Source organism: Coffea arabica, chromosome 3c (assembly GCF_036785885.1).
Source record: "Coffea arabica cultivar ET-39 chromosome 3c, Coffea Arabica ET-39 HiFi, whole genome shotgun sequence".
In the NCBI taxonomy this organism is placed as follows: domain Eukaryota; kingdom Viridiplantae; phylum Streptophyta; class Magnoliopsida; order Gentianales; family Rubiaceae; genus Coffea; species Coffea arabica.
The window spans coordinates 14,683,542-14,709,083 of NC_092314.1; the positions used below are offsets into that span (position 1 = coordinate 14,683,542).

At 34.8% G+C, this 25,542-nt stretch overlaps 2 protein-coding genes across 3 annotated transcripts; both read left to right on the forward strand.

Annotated features, from left to right (window-relative positions):
* The first annotated feature begins 4,360 nt into the window (after positions 1 to 4,360).
* LOC140037647 (uncharacterized) lies at positions 4,361 to 17,470 on the forward strand. Its single transcript, XM_072082334.1, has 14 exons — positions 4,361 to 4,429; positions 5,936 to 7,114; positions 7,219 to 7,546; positions 8,113 to 8,368; positions 8,457 to 8,673; positions 9,113 to 9,465; positions 9,559 to 10,095; positions 10,810 to 12,016; positions 12,208 to 12,561; positions 12,683 to 12,920; positions 13,146 to 13,604; positions 13,862 to 16,521; positions 16,642 to 16,772; positions 17,146 to 17,470. Exons 1-12 carry the CDS (start codon positions 4,427 to 4,429, stop codon positions 16,489 to 16,491), a joined length of 7,761 nt encoding a protein of 2,586 aa, XP_071938435.1. The 5' UTR covers positions 4,361 to 4,426; the 3' UTR covers positions 16,492 to 16,521; positions 16,642 to 16,772; positions 17,146 to 17,470.
* A 4,968-nt stretch (positions 17,471 to 22,438) lies between these two features.
* On the forward strand, positions 22,439 to 24,830 carry LOC140037648 (15-cis-zeta-carotene isomerase, chloroplastic-like). Of its 2 annotated transcripts, none has more exons than XM_072082336.1 (3): positions 22,439 to 23,108; positions 24,012 to 24,081; positions 24,297 to 24,830. In XM_072082336.1, exons 1-3 carry the CDS (start codon positions 22,668 to 22,670, stop codon positions 24,320 to 24,322), a joined length of 537 nt encoding a protein of 178 aa, XP_071938437.1. In that variant the 5' UTR covers positions 22,439 to 22,667; the 3' UTR covers positions 24,323 to 24,830. The 2 variants fall into 2 exon arrangements, with proteins under 2 accessions (XP_071938437.1, XP_071938436.1); XM_072082335.1 differs by having other exon boundaries at positions 22,454 to 23,108; positions 24,012 to 24,158.
* Positions 24,831 to 25,542: the final 712 nt, after the last annotated feature.

The window sequence follows — 25,542 nt, forward strand, 5'->3', positions numbered from 1 at the left end:
ATTATAATGACAAGAAAAGTAGTCACTAATTAAATTGCTAGTTTTTAATATTGTCAATTGCTAGTTTTTAATACTTTTGTGAAAATATTGATAATGGTTGAGAAAATTTTGTTACATTACTGCAAGTGATAAATGTACTTTTGTTCTTTTTCAAACATTTATTTTAATGTTTAATTTTGTTTAAAACTATTGTACTAGTATAGATTTACAAGACAAAACTTAAGTTCTCAATAGTTAAAAAAATCATTACAGAGAAAACACAAGTAGTAGTTGCAAAATGTGTATAAATTACAGATATTTTAATGTGTATAAATTACAGTTTATTTTAATGTTTAATTTTGTTTGAAACTATTTTACTAGTATAGATTTGCAAGACATCGATTTATGGGTAATTTCTTTTTTTTTTGCTTTCACATATTTAATTTATGTTAAATACAAAACCTACCAGTTTCCCTTTCATAAAAATATTAGTGCAACATTTTTTGAATTTTACTTACAAACATTTATGTATTTAATATAAATTAAATGATTCAGAGTGAAATGCCCATAAAGAGTAGAATATTTGTTCATGTAATGGAGGAAACCCACAAAGAGTTGGTACTTTATGGGGCATTTCTTTTTTTAAAAAAATTTAATTTATGTTGAAAAGATAACCTGCCAGTTTTCGTTTTGTAAGAAATCAGTGTAACACTTTTTGAATTTTACTTACAAACATTTATAAATTTATCATAAATTATATGTTTGAGAGTAAAATGCCCATAAAAAGTTGGTACTTTGAATAGATAATGCTCATTTGCCCATAAACTACACTCCCTGAAGGCTATTTTGTTAATTACTTTGTAGTACTTTGTTATTCCTTTGCTAATACTACTTGGCATGTAGTACAAAGGATAAATCTAGCATAAATTTCTTATTCCATTGATAAAAAGACCTACCTGCCTTATAACTATTGTAATGAAAGATATATCTTTAGAGTTTATAACAAATTATTACTTAAGTTTGAGAAAATTATAAAATATTTATGTTTATCAAGATACCATTCGCAATTTCCTAATAAAAAAATAGGGGCTAAATTGTAAAAGCTAGGGTGCCATAATAGAAATAATAAAATTGGTGTATTACATATGGGGGTTAAATTGCAAAAGTTAGAGTGCCATAGTAGAATTAATGAAATTGGTGAATTACATATGGGGCTAAATTACAAAAGTTAGGGAGTAATAATAGAATTAAAGAAATCGGTGTACTACATATGAGGCTAAATTGTAAAAGTTAAGGTATCATAATGGAATTAATGGAATTTTTACAACATTTGGGGCTAAATCGCAAAAGTTAGGGTGGCACAGTAGAATTAATGAAAGTGACTTAGAAATAAGTACTTTAAACAGTGACGATTAATTCTTGTCACTAAATCTGAATCGGTAGAGTGACAGTGACGATATTAGAAGTTGTCACTATATAAATCATTTTAGTGACAACGTTTTTCAAGGTCGTCACTGAAAACTTAGTTATTTTGAGCAATTATGACAACTTTCCTTGTCGTCACTAAACAACCACGTTTTGTGACGACTTTTGTCGTCACTAGAAAATATTGTCACTAATGACCATATTTCTTGCAATGTAGTTTGTGACGAAAATAACGGGTCGTCACTAAACATTTAGTTGCTTTGATGCAATTGTGACAACTTTAGGAGTCACGACTAAAGAAACTCCTTTTGTGACGACTTATTGTCATCACTACAAAATGTTGTCACTAATAACTTTTTTTTTAGTGATCAGTGACGACAACAAAAAGTCGTCCATAAATAGGCCAAACAATAGTGATGATGTTCTTAATGTCGTCACTATTGTGTGTTCTAATACTCCCGCGCTCTTGCTAAATCTTGGCGGGAATTTACTAGTGACGACTTTTCTAAGTTGTCACAAATGAGTTGACTCCCATTAGAGATTTGTGACGAGTTAGAAAGTCGTCAATAAAGGATCCCCTTTTGTGACAACTTTTTTTCATCACAGAGAAAAGTTGTCACTAATGACCAATTTTCTTGTAGTGACGTTCATGAGAATGTTTTTTGTTGTATGAGAATGAGTGCTCAATTCTACAGAAGATATCTTATGTAGCTCTTTTAATTAGACATCTATGATAAGAATATATTGATAAAAAAAAGGAATTGACGTTGCATTTTAGGAATTAAAAATAAATACAAGATCTACGAAAGAGGAATAGAGATTTTGGAGGTTTAACAAGGCTTCTAACTAAAAATTCTGCAATTTATATAGAGTAGAAATCAAAATGGATCTTGGAGACAAAGAAAAATGAATTCACAATAGTAATAGTAATTTTAAATTAGAGTAAATACATAACCAAAAATATATGTGGATCAGAAAATTCCTTTTTCCTCTCAAATTTTAAAGTCTGTGTATCATCAACTTGTTAAGATTTGAAATAATTTAAATTTTGAAATGATGAGAATATAGTCTATAATCATGATTTTGCAATCAACTCATTACATTTTAGGAATTAAAATAAATAAAAGATCTACAAAAAAGGAATTCAGATTTTGGACTTCTAGAAAGGCTGTCACTAAGAAACCCTTCATGAATTTATATATATGTAGATATGTAAATATGGTAGGGTATTTCTGTATGGGAGGAAAATAATGTATGGTATTTAGTATTTAACGGTGGGAATGAACTGAAATACTGAATGGTTTGGTCATTAATTAATGACTGGTTAGTTGGGTGAATATTAGAGTGGTATTTGGTATGTATGGTATTAATGAATGTATGGTATTTGGTATTTAACTATGACATGACAATAGTTATTGTCTAGCTCTTTCTTTGGTCATAGTTGTTCGACAACTTTGTCCACTAGTAATCGAATACAATTATACTAAAAGCTATGCCATAACTGATAACCTTGTCGGATTTTTTTGGCTTTCGTTTGTTTTACTTCAAACATTTTGAAAGTTCTTACTGGAAAAAACAACCTTTTCTTTTGAAAGTTCTTATGGAAAAAAAGCAGCATTTGCCTTTCAAAGTTGTTATGGAAAAAGCAGTCTTTTCTTCTCATAAAAGTAGGGGTCAGATATCATAAATTATCATATAGAGTCAACTCATTTGCTATGCAAAACTTTTTTTTTTCTTTGGCTAGAATGGACAAGAATATTCAAAAGAACCACTGCATGCATGCACACAAATTCAATCACAAAATAATCAGTTTGACTTTTATGCTCATTTTTATTAGAGCTTTCTATTCAATCACCAAATTTTGATATTTTGCTAAAAGTACTTTTAACACCAAAAGCCCTACTCCTAATTTTATGGGATAATGTTTACAAAATGCCTTAATAGTACTTTTATCACATAAAAATGCTTTTTTAACCAAAAGTATTGCAACCTCAAATGGGGTCTCAATCTATGCCATATACTTAATTCATCATTATCAAATGTTACAACTAAAGTTGCTTTTTATTAAAAGAAAAAGGGTGAAACTTGAGAAGCAGGAAGGAAGGAAGAGATTTGAACTCAAAATTAATTCTTCATTTTGGCCTTAATCAAGGACTCCTCACCCAAGTTGCTTCCCTTTTCCTTTTTTTTCTCAATATTTTTCATTTTCACTCAAATTTTCTAGTAATATAGTTTGCTCCAATTTCTATCCTGATTATAGAATGAAATTTTGGATTATTATCACTTTACCCCCTTAACATTCGGTGCTACTATCAACTTCCCCCTTAACGTTATCTTTTAGTCACTTTACCCCCAAAACTAACGGTCAAACTTAATGGTGTTTGTTAATTAAAGTGAAAAGACATGTTTAACTCTTAAAATTATTATCACTTTATCCCCATAAAATATAGTATCATTATCAATTTACCCCCTAAGTTATTTTTTAGGCAATTTATCCTGCTATTAAACCAACTTAGCAAGTTAAAAAACTTTAGAAGAAAATACCCTCCTCTTTGCATAATAAAATTAATAAAAAATTTAGATTAACTCTTCTCCTTTTTAGTATCAAGAAAAAAAGTGAAAGTATTAATTTCTTTCTTTTTGGCAATCTTATTAATATTGAAAAAAATAGAAAGATGGAGAGGGGAGAGGAAGAGAGAGAGCTCAATTCTTTTTTTAAAAATTACAAATAAGAAAGAATTAAATATTTTTATTATTTTAAAATTATTTCACTTTTTTGTTTACCACAAATTCCAATCCTAATCTCGATAACTTTAAAGTAATACGATAATATTAGACTTTTCTTTATTTTCTTTTTTTGCAAAATCTAATTTTTTGTCTCCTTCTTTCCTATCTCTTTTTCTTTTCCTAGTATTAATAAATGTGAAAAAAGAAATTTGAGAAAATCCTTAAAAGAATATGGAAGGCATTGCATTGGTTCAAAAATTTGACGCTTATTGAGAAGGTTCTTTTCTCTAATGCCATGGTAAGTATGAGGCTGAATTGATGCTTTCTCCATGGCATTATCTCAAAAAGACTTGAGTTTCCAAATTTGATGCCCAGATTCTTCCCCTTTTTGAATATACTTTTAACTGTAGGTATAATTTCCCATTACAGTCAAAATGAAATATCCTAGTTAGTAATAGTGGATGTACCCCGGTAGCCTGCCATTGCTCCCATTGCTTTTCACGAAATTTGTCAGATGTTAATCATAAAAGTATGATTAGGTATCCATAAAATTGGAAAATTGGCAACAGACAGAAAAGCAATTCTGTTCATCGCCAGTCAACATGAATGTGGAAAACTTTCCTCTCATTCTTACAGAAGACAATGCTCAATCTAACGATGCTGTCGGCAAATTTGCCTAGTGACCAATTGTCAACATGCTACGAGCAAATCTGCCTCCATTGAAGAGAAGACCTTGTCCCATTTGTGCTATCTAGTGGACGTTTATGCTAAACAGAAATAGTTTAAATGAAGGTTTTATGATGTGTTAGAAGGTATTCTGTTTATTGGAGGAGTATGTGATTTTTCCTGACATTTTAGGCAATGCAGACCCTAAAACATGATCTATATAATAGCTTTTCGATATCTCCCCAGTAAACCATCTCTGGATCATGAGTCTCATGACATTATAGCAATTGCCTAGAGAAATAAAGTAAAAAATGAATGAGAACATTATTTTGAGAATTTTTTCCCAAACAGAGGACATATATCGTTACATGCTGAACATGAGAGATTATACCTAATGCAGTTCCACTGTGTAATATCATTGGTGTAGGCGAGGAGCTTTCTTAAATTGTCATATACTTGGGAAATGCAGCTGTTGTTGGAACTCGTCAAAAAGAGAAGATGAAGAAGAGAATCTTTAGCTGATTTAGTTTGGTTCAATCCTCATCTCTGTTTTAAGTTTAAAAATGAATTTCACTTCTTCAAGTAATTTATGTTCACCATCACCAGGCTGGCTTTTGGAGCAAGTTAGGAAAATTCATCATTTTTACAATTAGATTTAGCTGTTTTGAAATTCAAAAAGAAAGGCTATAATCTTTTTGCTTATTGTCTTCTCTTAAAAGGATTAAGATGTGCCTCTTTATGTTTACTATAAATAATCTTTTGTATCTCAATCAATTGTTTACATGTACTTAGGTTACAGATACCAAGCTTGACAACAGGTCAATCTGCTAGTCCTCCATCTTCATCTCGTATTCATTGGTATCTCACTTGGACAAACATGCATTTGCTAAATCTGGAGAATCCATAAGATAGATATGTTTTGGTTTTGTCAAGTCGACCACCAGGATATGAAAAATGTTACCATGAATACACATACTTCTACAGCTTATGAACTAAGGTCATTGTGAGGCTAATTAATATGGAGATCGAATATTCAGCTGAACAATTTCTCTGCTTTTCAATATTGTGTGTTTTTTGGTTAGATGAATCTTTATTTTACTGATTACCCTTTATGTTGATATTTGCTGTGGTGTCACAGGTTGAAGAACAGTGTGATTCTTGTTCAGTAAATCACACTGGACAATTGTCTGAAAGTTTTGGATCAGATTTATACTCTCAGATGAATGAATCCCAATCTGAAGCCATAAGGGCGTCTCTCCATAAGATGACATGTGACCAGAATTCTCACATTGAACTCATTTGGGGTCCGCCGGGGACCGGGAAAACCAAAACAGTAAGTCAGATTCTCTTTATCCTATTAAGAATGAATTACAGGACTCTTTGTTGTGCCCCAACCAATGTGGCAGTAAATGAAGTTGCATCTCGAGTGGTAAAACTGGTAAAAGAGGCATATGCTGCTGAATCTGAAAAATGTGATCCATTTACTCCATTGGGAGATATTATATTATTTGGAAATAAGGATCGACTAAAAGTTGCCCCTGATATTGAAGATATGTATCTTGACTACCGCGTGAAGAGGCTTGTTGAGTGCTTTGCACCATCAAATGGTTTGAAACATTGTGTGCGTTCTATGATTGATTTGCTTGAGCACGGTGCCTCACACTACCATATCTTTCTGGAAAATGAGCTGATCAAAACCAAGGAAAACAAAGATGAAGCTCCAAAAGATAAGCCACAGTCATTTCTAGAATTCATCAGAGCACGAGTAAAAGCTATTTTACCATCCCTCGGAAGATGTCTGATTACATTCTGCACTCATGTACCAAAAAGTTTTGTTGCAAAACAAAATTTTGAAAACATGGTACATCTGATTTATCTACTTGAGTCTTTGGAGAAGGAGCTTTCTGAAAAGGTTTTGACCTCTGATATACTGGAGAAGCTCTATTCTTCTAGCATAATGGTGGAAGATTTTTCCAAAGCAGTCACATGTACCTGGTTTCTGCCAGATATTAGAAGCAAGTGTCTCTTTGTCCTAAAAACCGTTCATTCAACTCTTGAAAATCTGGGCATCCCAGCCGCTGTGAATGAAGAATCAATAAGGGAACTCTGTTTCCAAATGGCTACCTTGGTTTTCTGCACTGCTTCTACTTCCTACAAGTTGCACAGGACAAATGTGGAGCCACTTAAAGTGCTGGTCATTGATGAGGCTGCCCAATTGAAAGAGTGTGAATCCCTTATACCACTTCAACTACCTGGTTTGAAGCATGCTATTCTTGTTGGTGATGAGTGCCAGTTGCCAGCAAGCGTTAATAGCAAGGTATGCAAATTGCTAGTGAATTTATACAGACCAATAGAATAATCTTACAGGCATGACATCTGATTACCTCAGACATAATATATATCTGTTTACGTATAATATAGATATCTGCCAATGCCGCATTTGGAAGAAGCTTATTTGAAAGGTTGAGTTCATTGGGTCAGCCAAAGCACCTGCTTAACATTCAATATAGAATGCATCCATCTATTAGTTGCTTCCCAAATTCTATCTTCTATTCGGGCAAGATCATGGATGCACCTGAAGTTAGGAGTAAAATGCACGAAAGGTGTTTTCTTCGGGAGAAAATGTTTGGTCCCTATTCATTCATTAATGTCCCAGGTGGAAAAGAAGATAGCGATGGTGATGATTACAGCTTGAGAAATATTGTTGAGGCGGCTGTGGTGGTAAAGATAGTTCAGAAGCTGTACAAAGGCACGTCAAGGCTTCCTAGTTTGAATAATTTCATCTACAAGCAAGTTTTCTGTTGAGAAATATCATAAAATATATGCTGTTGTATTAAGTTTGACTCTCTCGAAGTGCAGGATTGGAAGCAGTTACCTTGTCCATATTTTCAGTTTAGCCTTAGTCCAGTCCAGATAGAACAATGGAAAGGAAAGATATGCCTTCATTCTACAATAGAAAAGGAGTGTGAAAATGAGAAAAAGACACCTTTGGCTAAAGATAGTATAATATTTGACTGAGTAGCTTCTGTTTCATGAATATGCATTTGTCTCTGGAAATCATATGAAGGGCTAGAAAATTGAAGCTTAATGGATCAAAACATCAAATTAAGATTGGTAGAGCCATCTTACATGAATTGCTGGAGTATTGAGGGTGCAAAACTTCTCTCGCTTGTATAATTAATTATCTATTAGGAATGTGATTGAATTTGTAATATGTGTACTTAATACCCATGACATGGTTTTTATGCTACTTTGACTATTGTTTTATTTTTTCCACGTCTTCTTTTACGTAACAAATTACTTTTTTTGGCACAGCTTGGAATGGAACTGATACATCTCTAAGTGTTGGGGTAATATCACCCTACGCTGCTCAAGTTGCACTGGTTCAAGAAAAACTTCGTCACAAGTTTGAAAATCTTGACAATTTTGTTGTGACAGTAAAATCTATAGATGGATATCAGGGTGGGGAACAAGATATTGTTTTATTATCTACTGTAAGAGCCAATAATAAAGGGTCTATTGGTTTCCTATCTAGTCCTCAGAGAACCAATGTTGCTTTGACAAGAGCTCGGTACTTTATCAGCTATATTACTGCAAGGAACTTTTCTCCAATCTTTAATTTCAAATATGCAGAAATTGAATTTTTTGTCCCTTGCTAGGCACTGTCTTTGGATCTTTGGAAATGTGGATACACTGACAAATACTCGATCAGTTTGGAAAGCATTAATTTGTGATGCTAAGGCTCGTGGTTGTTTCTTTAGTGCTGATGAGGACGCTGATGTATCAAACACGATTTTGGATGTGAAGAAAGAGCTGGATCAGATGGAGGATTTGCTTAATGGGGATAGCACACTTTTCAAACAGCAACGGTGGAAGGTAATGTTCAGTTGTTTGCTTCTTTATGGTATCAATTTAGGTAACATTCCTGGCAGCATACTTGCACATACTGGAATAACATGTCCATCTAGGAAACTATGACTATAAAAGTTTGCATGACAGTTTGGACGGTATCAAATTTTGTATTAACATGCTGCACTTTCTTTTCTCCATTCAAAATTTCTTCGTGTTTATGTTCCTTTTAGTGTAGCATCATCGTTATGATATCAATATTATGTATTCTGTCCATATATAGTTGTTTGGATATATACCTAATCCGTTGTGGATTTTCTGTTGTCTATTTTAGTTAGCGAAAATCTGCAAGGCATCCTTTCTTTTTTCAAATTTTCTTGTATAGTTTAATCATTTTGGTTATTTTGGATTTGAATTTCTGGTTTATTCATGAATCTTTTTATTACTTTTATATGTTATGTCACAGGTTTTATTTAGTGATGACTTTCAGAAATCATTTAGAAAGATGACTTCCACCCGCATGAAGAAGTTAGTCCTAAACCTGTTGCTTAGTCTTGCCAGTGGCTGGCGACCTAAGAAAATAAATGTGGACTTAGTTTGTGAAAGATCTTCACAGATTGTGAAACATTTTAAGGTTGAGGGGCTCTATGTGGTGTGCTCAATAGACATTGTTAAGAAATCAAATTACATGCAAGTCTTGAAGGTGTGGGATATATTACCTCTGGAGGAGATCCCAAAGCTGCTGAAACGTCTTGATAACATTTTCAACATGTATACTGATGATTTCATCAATCAATGCAAACAGAAATGTCTTAAAGGGTAACTTTTTTCTTCGTATTAACTGAATTCCACTTTTAATGGGACAGCATTAACATATTTGCTAGTGCTTTTTCCTTTTATTTACTTGTTCAGGAGAGCAGAGCTTCCAAAGTGTTGGCCCAACTCATCAAAGATAATCCGACATAAGAACATGAATAATGGCAAATCTGTTGCAGATTCTACTGATAGCGCCTTGGATGGAGGATGTTATGCTGAAAATTCGAGAGTTAGCGAAAGCTTGCAACTCATGAAGTTTTACTCCCTATCACCTGGTGCTGCGAGTCATTTACTTTTCAGTCGTGATGGTCAGGAATTGGATCTGCCTTTTGAAGTTACAGATGAAGAGTGGGAAATTATTCAATTCTGCAAAAGCAGCTTCATCCTTGGGCGATCTGGCACAGGGAAAACTACTGTCCTGTCCATGAAGTTATTCGAGAAAGAACAAATCTACCATATTGCTTCGGAAGGATTTACTACAGCTGAGAATAGTATGTCTACGAGCGTCTTGAAGAGAACTGAGTTTGATCACTCTACAGGAGTGACGAGGGAGACATTTTTGCGCCAGCTTTTTGTGACAGTAAGCCCAAGACTATGTTCTGCAGTCAAACATCATGTTTCCCGTGTGATAAGGTAACCACTAACCAGTGATTAAGTACAATTTGTTTGTATGTGCTTTAATGTACTGTTCGATTCATACTCATTGCTGCTCTAATTGTCTAACTTAGCTTACTTGGATGTGCTGTTTTAGCAGTCATGCTACATAGTATAGATACGATGGAGTTCAACTACATGCTGTATGTGAGGCCATTTACATTTTATCATAGTTCTAAAAGATTAGAATATGTATTAGGTTGAAGTCTGTGCAGGACATAATGTTCTGAGAAGGCATTTGGCATGTCAGTTCAGATATAGTTCAGGAAAGGAAAGAGATCACACGAGCAACTTAATTTTGGGATATGTCCCCAAGACCCAGTTTAGCTTGTAGGGACATTAGCTAGGTGATGGTGAGGTCCCAGGTTCTCCAGCCCTCCCTTTCCCCCTTCCCCTTATTAGGTTTGGAGCCTCTCGTTGAATAACCAAAAAAGAAAAGGAACATCACAGAAATCCATGCGGCAATGAACTCTAGCAGCAAATCAATTCACACTTCTAATCGTTGTGTAGTTGGTGGAAAGTTATGTGAGATATGCTGGATTTTTCCTAGCAGCTCGTTTTGTGATTACATGATACAGTTAGCATTCTGACATACTAGACTTCTTCTTTAAAATAATATCCTTTTACATAGTACAGAGAAAACTAAAGTATTCTTAATAATTATATCTCTAACCTTAACTGTCTTGAGTGCAGTTTTGCTTGCAGTGGAAATTTCCCATCTGAAACCAGTTTGAATGATGCCGAAGATGTGGAAGATATAGAACAGTTTAAAGATATACCAGATTCTTTTGTTGGCATTCCTTCCGAAAAGTACCCTCTTGTCATTACATTTCATAAGTTTTTGATGATGCTTGATGGGACAATCGGTGATTCATATTTCAGACGATTTCCTGAGATGACGAAGATAATGGACTTTTCTGTTGGTATAAGTGGAAATTTCAGATCTGCTGTTCTGCAATCTCTCTTACGAATGAAGGAGGTAAATTATGAGAGGTTTTGTTTCCATTATTGGCCTCACTTCAATTCACAACTGACGAAGAATCTTGATTCTTCAAGAACATTTACGGAGATAATATCTCACATTAAAGGAGGCTTGCTAGCTGGGGAAGCCCCTGATGGTAAATTGAGCAGGCAAGAATATGTTTCCATGTCTAATAGTAGGGCATCAACCCTGAGCTCAGATGAGAGAGAGCTGATCTATACTGTTTTTCAAGCTTACGAGAAGAAGAAATTACAGCGTGGTGAATTTGATCTGTCTGATTTTGTTATTGACCTTCATCTTAGGCTGAAGAGCAAGAGTCTGGAGGGTGATAAAATGGATTTTGTGTACATTGACGAAGTGCAAGATCTTGCTATGAGTCAGATAGCTCTGTTCAAGTATATCTGCAAAAATGTGGATGAAGGTTTTGTCTTTTCTGGTGATACAGCTCAAACTATTGCCAGGGGTACTGATTTTAGGTTTGAAGATATACGATCTGTATTCTATAATGAGTTCATAATGAAATCAAAGAGTGACAAATATGTTGAAAGAAGAGAGAAAAGACGTATGTCAGAAATTTTCAATTTGCAGCAGAACTTCCGTACTCATGCTGGAGTACTTAAATTAGCACAGAGTGTCACAGACCTTCTTTACCAATTTTTCCCTCAATCTGTTGATATTTTGAAACCTGAAATTAGCTTTATATATGGTGAAGCTCCTGTTCTGCTTAAGCCAAACGACGAGAGTGCTATTGAGATTATTTTCGGAAAGACTGTAAAGACTGGTGGGAAAGTAGTAGGCTTTGGTGCCGAACAGGTTATACTAGTACGTGATGATTCTGCTCAGGAAGGAATTTCTAGAGATGTAGGAAATCATGCTCTTGTTCTTACAATACTGGAATGCAAGGGTCTAGAGTTTCAGGTGATTGATTGTCATTTACTACCAAGTGATTCTCTAACCAACCGTTTATGAGTATGACCAAGGGCCTGGGAAAACTGAATGCATGCCTAGCTGCTTTTATTTCTTCCATTTAGTGATTTCTTTGCTGAAGATTTTCCACATTTCATTCAAAATTTACTCTGTCTTGATTGGGTTATTGTACAATTTTGCAGGATGTATTACTGTACAATTTTTTCAGTTCATCGCCTCTGAAGAACCAATGGAGAGTGGTGTATGACTTCATGGAGAAAAAAGATCTACGTGATTCTTGTTTCCCTAGGTGCTTTCCTAGATTTAGTCATGCAAGACACAGTATCCTTTGTTCTGAATTGAAACAATTATATGTGGCAATTACGCGGACAAGGCAGAGACTGTGGATTTGTGAAGATAGTGAGGAGTTTGCTGCACCCATGTTTGACTTCTGGAAGAAGTTGGGCCTTGTGCAAGTAAGGGAGATGGATGAATCATTTTCACAAACGATGCTAATGGCAAGCAGTCCTGCAGAGTGGAAATCAAGGGGTATAAAGGTTGGACTGCTCTCTAAAGTTTCTGCTACCGCAGCTTCTATGCATTTTATGTTTCAAGTTTATTGTGCATGTTATCATTCATTCTGGAATCTACAAAATTTTTCTTTATATTTTAATGCAGCTTTACCAGGAGAACAAGTATCAGATGGCAACCATGTGCTTTGAAAGGGCAGGAGATACAAATTGGGAGAAACGGGCCAAGGCTGCTGGCCTGAGGGCAACTGCTGATCAGCTGCGTGAGTCAAATCCTCAAGAGGCTTGTACAATCCTCAGACAGGCTGCTGAGTTGTTCGACTGCATTGGCAGAGCTGAGTCTGCTGCTGAATGCTTCTGTGATTTGGGGGATTACGAAAGAGCAGGTATGATGTATCAATGTCTCCTTAGTTATATATCTTTTAATATAACTCTTATAGACATACTTTTGTTTTATTGTCGGCGCCAGGGAGAGGGGTGGGTGGTGGTTTTTTGTAGTTATAGTTCTACAACAGCTGGTCTCCTTTGGTTTGATAATGGTATTTTACTTGTGCAAACAATTAACTGGAAAAGCATAGTCTTGAAGTTTAACCTTTTGAATCTTGCTGCAGGAAGAATTTACTATGATAAATGTAGAGATCCTAAAAAAGCAGGTGATTGTTTCACTTCGGCTAAAAGTTACAAACTTGCAGCGAAGGCTTATGCTGATGGCAATTACTTCTTGGAGTGTTTGTCCGCATGTACTCAGGGTAATCTTTTTGAATTGGGAAGGCAATATCTTAAGAAATGGAAACAGAATGCTCCTGGTGATGATGGTACCGCAAAACAAAGTAAGGAAATCGAAAAAGTCGGACAAGAGTTTTTGGAGAGTTGCGCTTTGAGCTATTATAAGCTCAAGGATCATAAATCCATGATAAAATACGTTAGAGCTTTCCTTACTATGGATTCAAGGCGGAAATTCCTGAAAAGCATAGGCTGTCTTGAAGAGCTTTTGCTGTTGGAAGAAGAACTTGGAAACTTCAAGGAGGCTGTAGAAATAGCAAAGTTGAGAGGGGATTACGAAAGAGCAGGCATGATATCTCAATCTCCCCTTAGTTATAAATTTTTTAATACAATTATTATAGACATACTTTTGTTTTATTGTGGGAGGGAGAGGGGATGGGGTTTTTTTTTGGGGGGGGGGGGGGGGGGGGGGGGGGGGTTTGTTGTTGAGGAACTGGTTATTTTTTTTGTAGTTATCTTTGGTTTGACAATGGTATTTTACTTGTGCAAACAATTAACTGGAAAAGCATAGTCTTGAAGTTCAACCTCTTGAATCTTGCTTCAGGAAGAATTTACTTCGATAAATGTGGAGATCCTAAACAAGCGGGTGATTGTTTCACTTCGGCTAGAAGTTATGAACTTGCAGCAAAGGCTTATGCTGATGGCAATTACTTGTTGGAGTGTTTGTCTGTGTGCACTCAGGGGAGTCTTTTTGAATTGGGAAGGCAATACATTACAAAATGGAAACAGAATGCTCCTGGCGAAAAGGAAATCGAAAAAATTGAACAAGAGTTCTTGGAGAGTTGCGCTTTGAGTTATTATAAGCTCAAGGATTTTAAATCCATGACAAAATATGTTAGAGCTTTCCTTTCTATGGATTCCAGACGTAACTTCCTGAAAAGCATAGGCTGTATTGATGAACTTTTGTTGTTGGAAGAAGAACTCGGAAACTTCGCGGAAGCTATAGAAATAGCAAAGTTGAGAGGGGATCTGCCACGGGAGGCAGACCTGCTTGGGAAGGCAGGCCATCTCAAGGAAGCATCCTTACTCATCATTTCATTTGTGCTTCATCGCTCTCTATGGGTGACTGGAAATAGAGGTTGGCCCTTGAGGCCATTTCGACAGAAACAAATGCTATTAAAGAAAGCTATGTCATTTGCACAGGAAGAATCGAATGAGTTCTATGAACGCATTCGCAGAGAGGTTGAAGTTTTGGCACATGAGCATATTAGCTTGCATGAGTTGCTTCAGTCTCTCACTTATTCAGAGCTATGTAAAAATTTGACAGTTGAATTGATATCTATCCGGAGGATCCTGGATGCTCATCTTGATTGTACAACACGGAAGTTTGAATGGGAAGATGAATTGCAAGTTGATATGAAAAAGCATTCAGAAGATAAGATTTCACTAAACCACGTCTCCGTTGGTTCACTCATGCACTTTTGGAATATGTGGAAAAGGAACATGTCAAATATCATGCAATATCTCAAAACAGTGGGAAAACCAGATGATAATGAATGGCTTGAATATGGTGAGTTCTGTTTGAACTATTTTGGTGTGAGGAGGCAGGTCATCAATTCAAATGTAGCATATATACTGTTGAACTCAGATGCTGAATGGGTGAAAACAACTGGTTCTGTATTCAAGCAGAAGCAGCTAAGCGAGAACCAGGTATCCATTGATGGTCGAAAATTTGCATCTGCTGCTCTGAGTCATTGCCAGGCTGAAGTAGCTTCTGTCAGCCTGAAGGTACTTGACACTGTTGAAGCTCTTTATAAGTTGTCAATAAGGGAGTCATTCTCCCTATTTTGCCAAAGCATTTGCCTCATTGATATCTATCAATTGATGAAATTTTTGACTGAATCATTCAAATTCAATGCTAGTGTTGAAAGGAGGCTAGAAAATTTCCTGCGGCCACCAATTACGTACTTTAAATATGTATTTCCACTAGACTGTTGCAAATCATTGGTGGAAAACATGATCTCTTTAAGGAAAACTGAGCTCTCACGGAGTCTACTTGAAGAGGTTATTGTTGACAATATCAGTAACAAGGGTGACCTTACCTACGGTCAAATTGGGAGGGTGGTAATGATTTGGCTTGGATCTGGAAAACCAACAGATGATCTGTACATGAAGATAGCAAAAAGATTTGAAAAGAATTTTTCGTGGAGAGCATTCATTGATTCTTTGCAAGTATCTTCATTGAGGCATTCTGGGATAACAGAATCAAGATCCTTGGGTGATCCTTCATCAAATACTTCAGCTGAAGATTGGAAGAAGTTTTCACTGATTGATAGCTTCCACGAAGCTTTGAGAGATACTTATCTTGCAAATTGGAGGTCATATGACTATGTATCACCTGATTGTTTAATATATCTTGTTGAACGCCTGCTACTCCTTGTATTTCATTCCAAGGATTACTTTTTCACAACAAAGTATTCTTTTGTGGAATGGCTTGTTTATCTTAAAGCAGACATGTATCCAGATGTGAGTTCAGTAGCTGACACGCAGTTGTCTCCTGAAATCATATTTGATTCTGTTGTTATGATGGTTGAACAGTTTCTTTTTAATAAGCGGGAGACAGCATCATGGATTGCAAAATCAAAATTTGATGTAGATCAGTATCATCCACTACTAGCATTAAGGCTTGTGGTTATCTTGTGCTTGCTCCACTTGAACTCAGGCAAGTATTCTAATGTTCTTTCTCATCTGCTTGATCAGTCTCATATTAGTTCGCAGCTGCCAATGCCATTCATTCAGGCACTTAGGCCAAGAAGAAAGCTTAATTTGACTCAGGATTGGTTTAGTTTAAATGCAACTGTAGAAGCATTCAGAAGGATTGGAAATCCTCTTGTGATTGTGCATTTGAGAGAAAATAGTCCAAAATTTGCGTGTCCTGCAATCATCATTGACACAGCTTTGACACCAAGAATTGATGACATCACGAGAAACTTGTTCCGAAAGCAAGGAAGTTACCATCAGCAAAGGCCTATGGTTGAAGCAAATGCTCCGAATTTGTGTGAAGGACTTGTTCATAATGCTGAGTCTCTCATGTCAATTGACATTTCTGCGGCACCAGATCAGAAAATGAGCACAGGCAGTGGAACTGAAAGGAACCCACAGATGTACTCAGGCCTTTCTGAAAAAATCTTTGATGTGCAAATATCAACAGAGAAAAGACAACATGAAGAGTGATCAAGCTGTTCTAATGTTTCTCAATTTAAGGTAATCACAAATGGATTGCTTAGGTCTGCTCAGCTGCTTTGTGGATTTTGTGTTTAATAATCATACAAGCACTTCCATGTAATAGCTTTAACAACTCTCTTTTATGCTGCTCGTTTCCAGGAGGAATTGGAAGAAAGTACAAGCTTTTTAACTGCTGGACTGAATGTAAAGAAATTTCTTCCTTGTGGTAGTGTAAACCAATTCGGTGAAGCAAGCAGCATGCTTGACGAAATCAAGCAATTTGATGCTAGGTAAGTTCATAACCACAGCTTTTAAATACTTGAAATCGAATGCTTGCAATGGTCTGGTAAAAGTTTTCTTAGACTAAAACATTAGGGTGACAACTGACAATTGATATCCATGGTTTTTGCATATGGACTTTATCTAGAAAGCTGAATTTGTGGCACTATTCCAGGTAAAGGGTTGCTTAATTTTCATATTGGTTGGCAATTGAACCAAGTAGTAGTGAAACAAAAGAACTTCTGCTGCTTTCATGATTGCAGATTGTGCAACTTCCCTAGTTTGCTACATTCAATACCTGACTATACAATTTTTATGTTTAGCTTTTCAAGTGTCAGCTTCGATAGTTTACTCGAAGTTTCATTGATGTTTTTCCCCCACCAGTGATATTATACAGACTGGAAACTTGCAAGGAATTGGATCACTTCTGAAGAGCTTGCAGTCAAAGTGGCCTAGGCTGGAGGCTTTTCTAAATCACTAGTGATACCGTACGTGCGTTGCACGTGGTTGGATGATATGTAGTTATATCATTTTGTTCTGTTTTTATATTGAGTTTACCTTTGTAATGTAGAGTTGGGAATAGAAGCAAGGGTGGGAATTGCATGTTACAAAATATTGTAAAGTAAGCAATGCAAAGCAATCTTATTGAATGTAAGACGAAGAAAAAGAGAAGATATTAAATGTGAAATAGTAATCATTAGTGTTTTAATTTTCTCGACTTTTATCTTCTTTTTCAATTGACTTTTGAGCTTGGATGCATTACTTCTTGCTCCCCCTTTTTTGGTTTTGAAGGACTGTAGTGGAACATCATCGTCAATTTCAATCACCTTTGAATTTTTCTCTTTTATTATGCTTTGCCGAGCATGTTGTTCAGATGCAATAGATGGAGTGGCATCTTCTTGTTTATTTGTATTTGGTAGTTGCTCGAATGCTATTGCTACCATTGATGGATGTCCATGAGAGGAGTGCCCAATCCTATTAAGCTTGATGAGGAATTTGAACTCCTTATGCTTTGCGGCAATCATTTTCTTATACAACTTTGATTTCTCCTTGTCCCGTTCGGTTTTCAGTATTTGTAAATCAGATAGGTTTAAATTGAATGCTTAACTATTAAGAGTTGATGTGTTTATTATTTTAATAATTTTTAGGAACTTACCTTGAAAGATGTAGTGCTATCTATATATTCTTGTATTGGGCATCCAATAAAATTAGTTGCCAAGTCTTCAAATAATATTATTGTTGCCACATCTTGTCCATTGACGACTTCCATCCTTATATTGTACCTATTTTGGAAATGATATTAAGTTGTTAACTGTGCTTTTCAAGTTTGTCATTTTAAAGTCTAGCTTTCATGTCATGTATTTAATTGAGTGACTTACCTTAGTGTAAAATCTTTTGTTGGATAATTGCATTTGGGGCATTCTGCATCTTTTTTCGAAATTGATAATTTTGGTGCTGCATCCTTTAAAAGCATTATAGTATAGTTCGGCTTTGTTCTCTATATCGGTAACAATTGCGTTGGAAATGCAGAAAGCATGCTGCAAAAAGCAGTTATTTGTTATTGTTTTTATGATGTTTGGCTTTTTTTTTCGAGGAATTTTCTAAATTGAAGATTTATGAGGCGATAAATTTACCTCTTTCAATGAATGTTGTTGATGAATAATATTTTTGAGTTGAATGTGCTTGGCCAAGTCCATCTTGTTCTTCAAGATTGCAGCTTCAAGATTTTCACTTTTCTTTGTAGTAATCCTATATAAATTTTCAGTATTGTAATTCAAGGCATTCAATTTGTATAAAAAAAAAAGGTCTAAAAAAATTGTATTCATACCACTTTTGAAGTTTCAAAACTTCTTTGCAATTTGGATTGACTTGTAGAGTTGACATGAATGTTGTTGACAGATGAAACTCTCCTAGAATATTTTAAAATGTTAAGTTGTAATTATAATGTTATTTTATTTTTACTATTGATATTTTTACCTTGGTATTCAAACATTTGGAATTGTATTGCTGCAATTGCTGGCTTTTGAGATGCAACTTCTTGTGGAAATTGAGCTTCATTAATTGTCATATCTCCCCATAAGATGATTTTCATAGTGGCAAACCTATAGTGTGAGGATAATTTTTATATTTTAATATAAAAATGTTAGGCATGAAGTAATGACTGCGAAGTTGTGAAATAGAAAATGTATTAGGTGGCCGAATTATGAACACTCTACATATAAAGGAAAAAGTGATGCTGGACGTATGTTTTTTTTTTAATGCTTGGAGCTTCAAACATTTATATAGTAAGAAAGCAAGCTAAAAAGTAATCTTACTTTTTGTTTATTATGGTGATTTCTCTCTTGTGAGTGTATCCACCTTTTCTTTTTGGAAGCACCAATATTTGAGCCATACTTGTAACAACTCACTCCAATGACATCTGTAGAAAATAAGTTTATTTTGAATGTAAATAAGTACAATGATTCAGCCTAGTAGTGTAGAAAATTGTTAGAAGTTTTGCAGAAGAAATTTCATTGATTTTGGAAGAAAATGTTACCTATTCATTTGTTGATAAAGTATGGATTTTTTGCCTCTTCAAACTCGATAGGTGCATAGATAATGTTCCTTGTTGGTACATGAGAACGGTCTTTTTTTATGTGAGTGTAATTTCGTAGGACCAATTCAATCTCATTGTTGACATTTGCATACGAAGTGTTTGTTTTATTCACACTTCCATTTGAAAGTAAGTACAACTTATTGTATTGAAAATTATTTCCAAATCTTGTGATGATATCATCAAACATGATAGCTTGAATTTTTGTTCCCTGTAAATTTATTAAAATGTAAATAAGAAATGGTAATAAATTGCAAAATATAAATAAAAAATTAACAGATGAACATGAAAGTATATATTTTCTCACTTTATCATGGACCAAAATTAAATTTTGCAAAGTTGAAGAAGAAGTAGAAAAAGGAATAAATATAGTGGTGATTTGATTATTGGTTGCCATAGTAAATAGACAGAATATTAGAGTTTTTTTTGTAATTTTTTTTAAAAAAATAGGAGTAAGCTTTGACATGTTCACTTTTTAAGGGTGTTGGAAATTGGGTGTAGAACTTAATAAAGATGCAATATTTATATAAATGTAATGTTGTCTTCTATGTCATATGAATTAATTTTTTCAGTTTCTGTGATTAATTCGTTGTTTACCTTCATATGATTTTAAGATTGTATTTTAAGTTTTGGTAGGGGTTTTCAATTTTTGCTTTTTAGCTGTTAATGATTGGTGTAAATGATTCGTAGTGGTATTTTAGTTGGTGTTAATGATTGATAGTGTTATTTTAGTTGGTGTTAATGATTGATAGTGTTATTTTAGTTTTAGATTTTCTGTAACCTGACCATTTAGTTTTTAATTTTCATTATAATTGTAGGGGCTGTATGATTGCAAGCCATAATTTTGAAAACTGGAAAGGTGCAACCCGCATTAGGTCAGGAGTAGTACATAGCACACCCTGATGGTGAGACTATGGTAGATGAAATTCAACTCTTTGAAGATGCAAGATGGGTTTCAGCTCAAGGAGCTATCGGGAGAATTTTTGAATTCAATCTTAATGAGATGTCCCCAGCAGTCATCAATTTGCAAGTGCATCTCCCTGGAAATAAAATGTGTGACTTATTGAAAGGATCAAAATCTAAAAAATCTTCTGCAATGGTTAATCTTATTGGAATGTTATTCTCATCTTCTTGGTTCATTTGTTATTCACTTTATGTCATTTTATGAATAGTTTTCAGTTTTTTTTTTTCAGTTTTTCTTGTTTTGAGGGTTGCTATTAATGCACTACCACTTACAACTATATCCTGGATGCTATTTTTTTTTGGAAAGTGATTTCATGTCCCGAGAATATGCAATGGATGACATTTTCTCTATTAAATATGATGTTTTTAGTTTTGGAGTTCTAGTCACTTGTGACCCTTTGTCTTATCTTGGGTGCAATAATTAAACTTTAACCCACAATTAAGATTATATGAAACCTTAACAACAAATTTAAAAGGGCATAATTGAAAGAACAAAATTTCTAGTCACTTGTGACCCTTTGTCTTACCTGGGTACAATAATTAAATTTTAACCCACAATTAAGATTAAATGAAGCCTTAACAACAAATTTAAAAGAGCATAATTGGAATAATAGGAATTAAGATCAAAATACTGCTTACACCCACACTCCAAAATAAACTCATGGTACTTTTTATACACTACCACTTACAACTATATCCTGGATGCCTTTTTTTTTGGGCAGTGGTTTCATGTTCCTTGAATATGCAATGGATGACATTTTCTCTATTAAATATGACGTTTTTAGTTTTGGAGTTCTAGTCACTTGTGACCCTTTGTCTTACCTTGGGCACAATAACTAAACTTTAACCCATAATTAAGATTATATGAAATCTTAACAACAAATTTAAAATGGCATAATTGGAATAACAGAAGTTCTAGTCACTTGTGACCCTTTGTCTTACCTTGGGTGCAATAATTAAACTTTAATCCACAATTAAGATTAAATGAAGCCTTAATAACAAATTTAAAAGGGCATAATTGGAATAACAAAAACTATGATCAAAATACTGCTTATACTCGCACTCCAAAGTAGACTCATGGTACTTTTTATATAGTAATGATAATGATTTAATTGTGCCAAGGGAAACTGCTTCTGGGATAGTTTCTGATGCTGAGCCTAAGGAGGAAAATGATGGCAAAAATTTGTTTAGAGGAACTGATAACACACAGCCTGAGGGGGTAATTGGGAAAGTCCCTGAAGAAAAGGTCAAGAATTAGCCTTCTGATGTTGCTTCTGCTTCCCAAAACAATGACAACAATAAGGCCTCTCAAAGCAAACAGGGCAAGGGAAACAACAAGAAGAAGAACAAAAATGGAGAGAAAGGAGGTAGAAAAAAGTTAAACTGTAACAGCTAAACTGTATCTCAGATATCATTCTCATGTTTTTGGTCTAATTTTATGAATCTCAGATCTCAGTAATGAACTTTTCTTCTACTTTTATTTGGTCTTGAGAATTGGAGAAGGTTGCCAAGGATAGTTATCATAAGATGCAGGAAAATGACCAATTATTGTAGTCAAGAAAACAAATTACAGCACCTCAACCTACTGAGTACTTCACTATAAGTAGTTGCAGGCACAAAACCTACTTGCAATCCTTCTCATTTGGCTTTTCTGAGGTGCACTTGGAATGAACAAAAAGGTTTGGTATGAAGAAGTTTGATTCTTATTTTAGTTTTTATATAATTCCATGTTGTTTTATGTATCGCTTCAAACTATTGCACAAAAAATGCATATTATTCAAAATCAAAACTAGCTTAGGTTACAGACAAAACAAGGGACTAAATTAACAGACATGAGAACTTAATGAATCCCAAATATTGGAAAATCATGGTAAAAATGAGTAGACAATTCCGTTTGAATTGGCCTTTTTTATAAATAAGTTTTTCAACAAAAAAAAAATACAACGTTACAGTAATACATAAATAAAAATAATTCAAGAAAAATAAATTTCAAAAAATATTTTGCATAGACACTAATACAGTAAAATATTTAAAAAAAATACACCTGAAAATAGCTAAATCAAACGAAAATTCCAAAGATGGAATAAAAATACTCAAATAAATCCTCAACCAAAATGTACTAACATTTATCATTCCCAACCCAAATTCCCCTCCCAAAAGCACCTCTCCCTCCAGATTCCCTTCCCTTCTTCCCATATACTTCCACCACCTTTCTTAAGCCCCATTTTCACACACACACGCATTCCCCCACCTCTATTAAATTAACACACACACCCCAACAACAACAACACATTCCTCCACCTCTCTTAAACCCCCAAATTCACACACAACGAACCACTCATAATAATACATGGCAACTTCAATTCTCTTATCAAACTCACCTTTCCAATTCCCTCAATTTTCCAAACCCAATTCCCCCCTTCACCGCAAACAAGCCCCCAAAACTAAAACCCCTTATCATTCACTCAATCCCATCTTTTCAAACAAGCCCTCCAAAACCGCATTTCCAAACACCCCACAAGCTAACTCACTGTTCTTCCCCTCAACAAACCCCAGAAAGAGACCGTTAATTCCGTTAGCACTTGGGAATCAAGCCGAGGAAACTGAATTCCTCGTTGGCGAGGATTCTGCGGAATTCGACCTGTCCAAACAGAAAATTTCCTCCTGGATTTATTTTACTGCCATTTTGGGAATTGTGCTTTTTGTTCTTAACGTGGCCTGGATTGATAATTCCACTGGCTTTGGTAAAGCCTTCATCAATGCTGTTTCCTCCGTTTCTGATAGTCACGAGGTCAGTTACTCAAATTTGAATATATTTTCAACAGAATAATTTTTATAAATTTATGGGTTTTTGCTCAATTTTTTTGTTTATATGAGTTTGGTAGTTTTAGTAGTTTAATTGTTGGAGAAGGACCATTTTGTTATTTGCTGTAGATAGAGTTGTTGGTATGCGTACTGAATTAAGTGGAAATTTGCATTATTGGTCCCTTGAGTTTGTAATTCCACTTTGTTTGGTCCCTAAGTTTTTTTTAAAGGTCTTAGTTAAGCTGTTACTTTGATGAGAACATGAAAGACCTAGTACTAAAATTGGAAAAGGTTAATTAGAATCTTGGACCTTAATGTTTTGTGAGTAGTAGCATTTAGTCTCTTAAGTTTTCAATACTGTATTATTCAATCCCCTACCATTTATTTTTTCAAACAATTAATTTTTTTTCCTAGCAGGTGGGGGGTGGGATTTAAGAAGCGGAATAAGGGGAATTTGAACTCAAGACCTGTAAATCATAGCTCTTCCCATTTTAATTCTACATTTTCAATGTATTGTGCTTAAGTTATGAATGGAAAATTTATGAATATTGGGTACTGAATGTGTTACAATTGAAAGATAAGGGACTATTTTTTGAAGCTAGAAGAGTTGGGGGAGCAATTTACTTAGAAATGAAAGGTGGAGAACTAAACTGAGACTAGGCTATTTCTTGGGGACCATAATGTATGAAAAAGCTCAAAATGTAACAATTGGAATATTTGTTCATTTATTCCTTGAACTTTGCCTTTCTTTCTCTTCAGCCCTTGTAGTTCTAAAGTTTCACTGAGAACCCTCAAGTTTTATCTTTGTCCAGAACTCAATTAGTTCATGGCAATCATCTTTTTTACTGATTTTAACTGGGAATTTTAAGCAACCTATTTTTTCTTGCAGGTTGTAATGCTGACCTTGACGCTCATTTTTGCGGTAGTCCATAGTGGTTTGGCGAGTCTCAGAGACACAGGTGAGAAAATCGTTGGAGAGCGTGCTTATCGTGTCTTGTTTGCTGGAATTTCTCTTCCATTGGCTGTTAGTACTGTTGTGAGTTCCCAACTGATCTGCATTGCCCAAGTTTTTCTACTTTAGTGCTCTTAAGTTTTTTTGGAGCCCCTTTCCATAAAATGCGTGTTTATCGGTTACTGATTTGATTAACTAAAAGCTCTACTGAATTTTCTACAGGTGTATTTTATCAACCACAGATATGATGGAGTCCAGTTATGGCAACTACAGGGTGTGCCTTGGCTACATCACCTATTGTGGCTTTCTAACTTTGTTTCCTTCTTCTTCCTTTATCCATCAACCTTCAATTTATTAGAGGTAGCAGCAGTGGACAAGCCCAAAATGCATATTTGGGAAACAGGGATAATGAGAATTACAAGGCACCCTCAGGTATGGTAATTAGTATCTTGAGTAGTGTTGTTCACTTTCACGTTTGGTTTCCTCTGCCTTTTTTTGTTAATCTGAATAAGTGGCAGAAGTCAGTGTTCCATTAGTTTTGCAGTTAACATATCTTGGTTAATGTGTGAAGTAGGGAAAAGCATGCAGCTATGAAGTTACTCTCATGTTTAGCTTTTATGGAATTACTTGATTTTTTCTTTGCTTTTTTGTGTAATAGATCTTGAAATCTTTTCGAAGAAATTTGTATCAGTCTCTTCAAACTACTGAGATGCTCAATTCAGTTACTGAACTGGATATCCACTAATTTTCCTTTCACTTAGTGTACCATCTTGGGGTTTTGTTACTCTGTTAACTTTCTGGAGATCCAAACAAGCCTTGTGTGCTGCAGTCAACACATGACAGTTTCCATATGTGTGACGAAAAAGATACTCTGAATAACATAGAGAAACAGGAGAAAGAAGCTCTTTTTAGCAAAAATTGATAATAGTGGGCATGAAAAATGAAATTATGTTTGCCAAACAAAAGTAAATTGAGAACCACTCTAATAAACCTTAGCAGAGATAGTAGTGATATAGTTTAAAGGGGTAGCGTGATAATAACCCTGAAATTTTTATTCCCTAATCTTTTACACAACATGGAAATGGGAAAAAAAAATCACTCTTTTTTCTTTGACTGGTAGCGGCTTGAGATAATCTTTAAGCATTATGAATCAGAACTTTCTTATCGCATTATCTTTGTATTAGATCTATTGGATTACATTCTAACCAATCATTATAATCAGTTTTGATGGGTTCCTAATTAAATTAATAAAAATAGGGTAAGGCAATAAAGAGGCGTGGAAATAAACTTTAAATTGTGAAACATCATCCAGGAACCAAAAAGACTTGCAAGAACAAAATTTGGACAACAAGAATCCGTATGCACACAAAAAAAAAAAAAAACTACTGTACTATGAATGGATCATCCGGTATCGTTTGGAATTGCAGGAATTTTGAAGCTGTTTCACTTCAATCCGACGCCGGCTCCG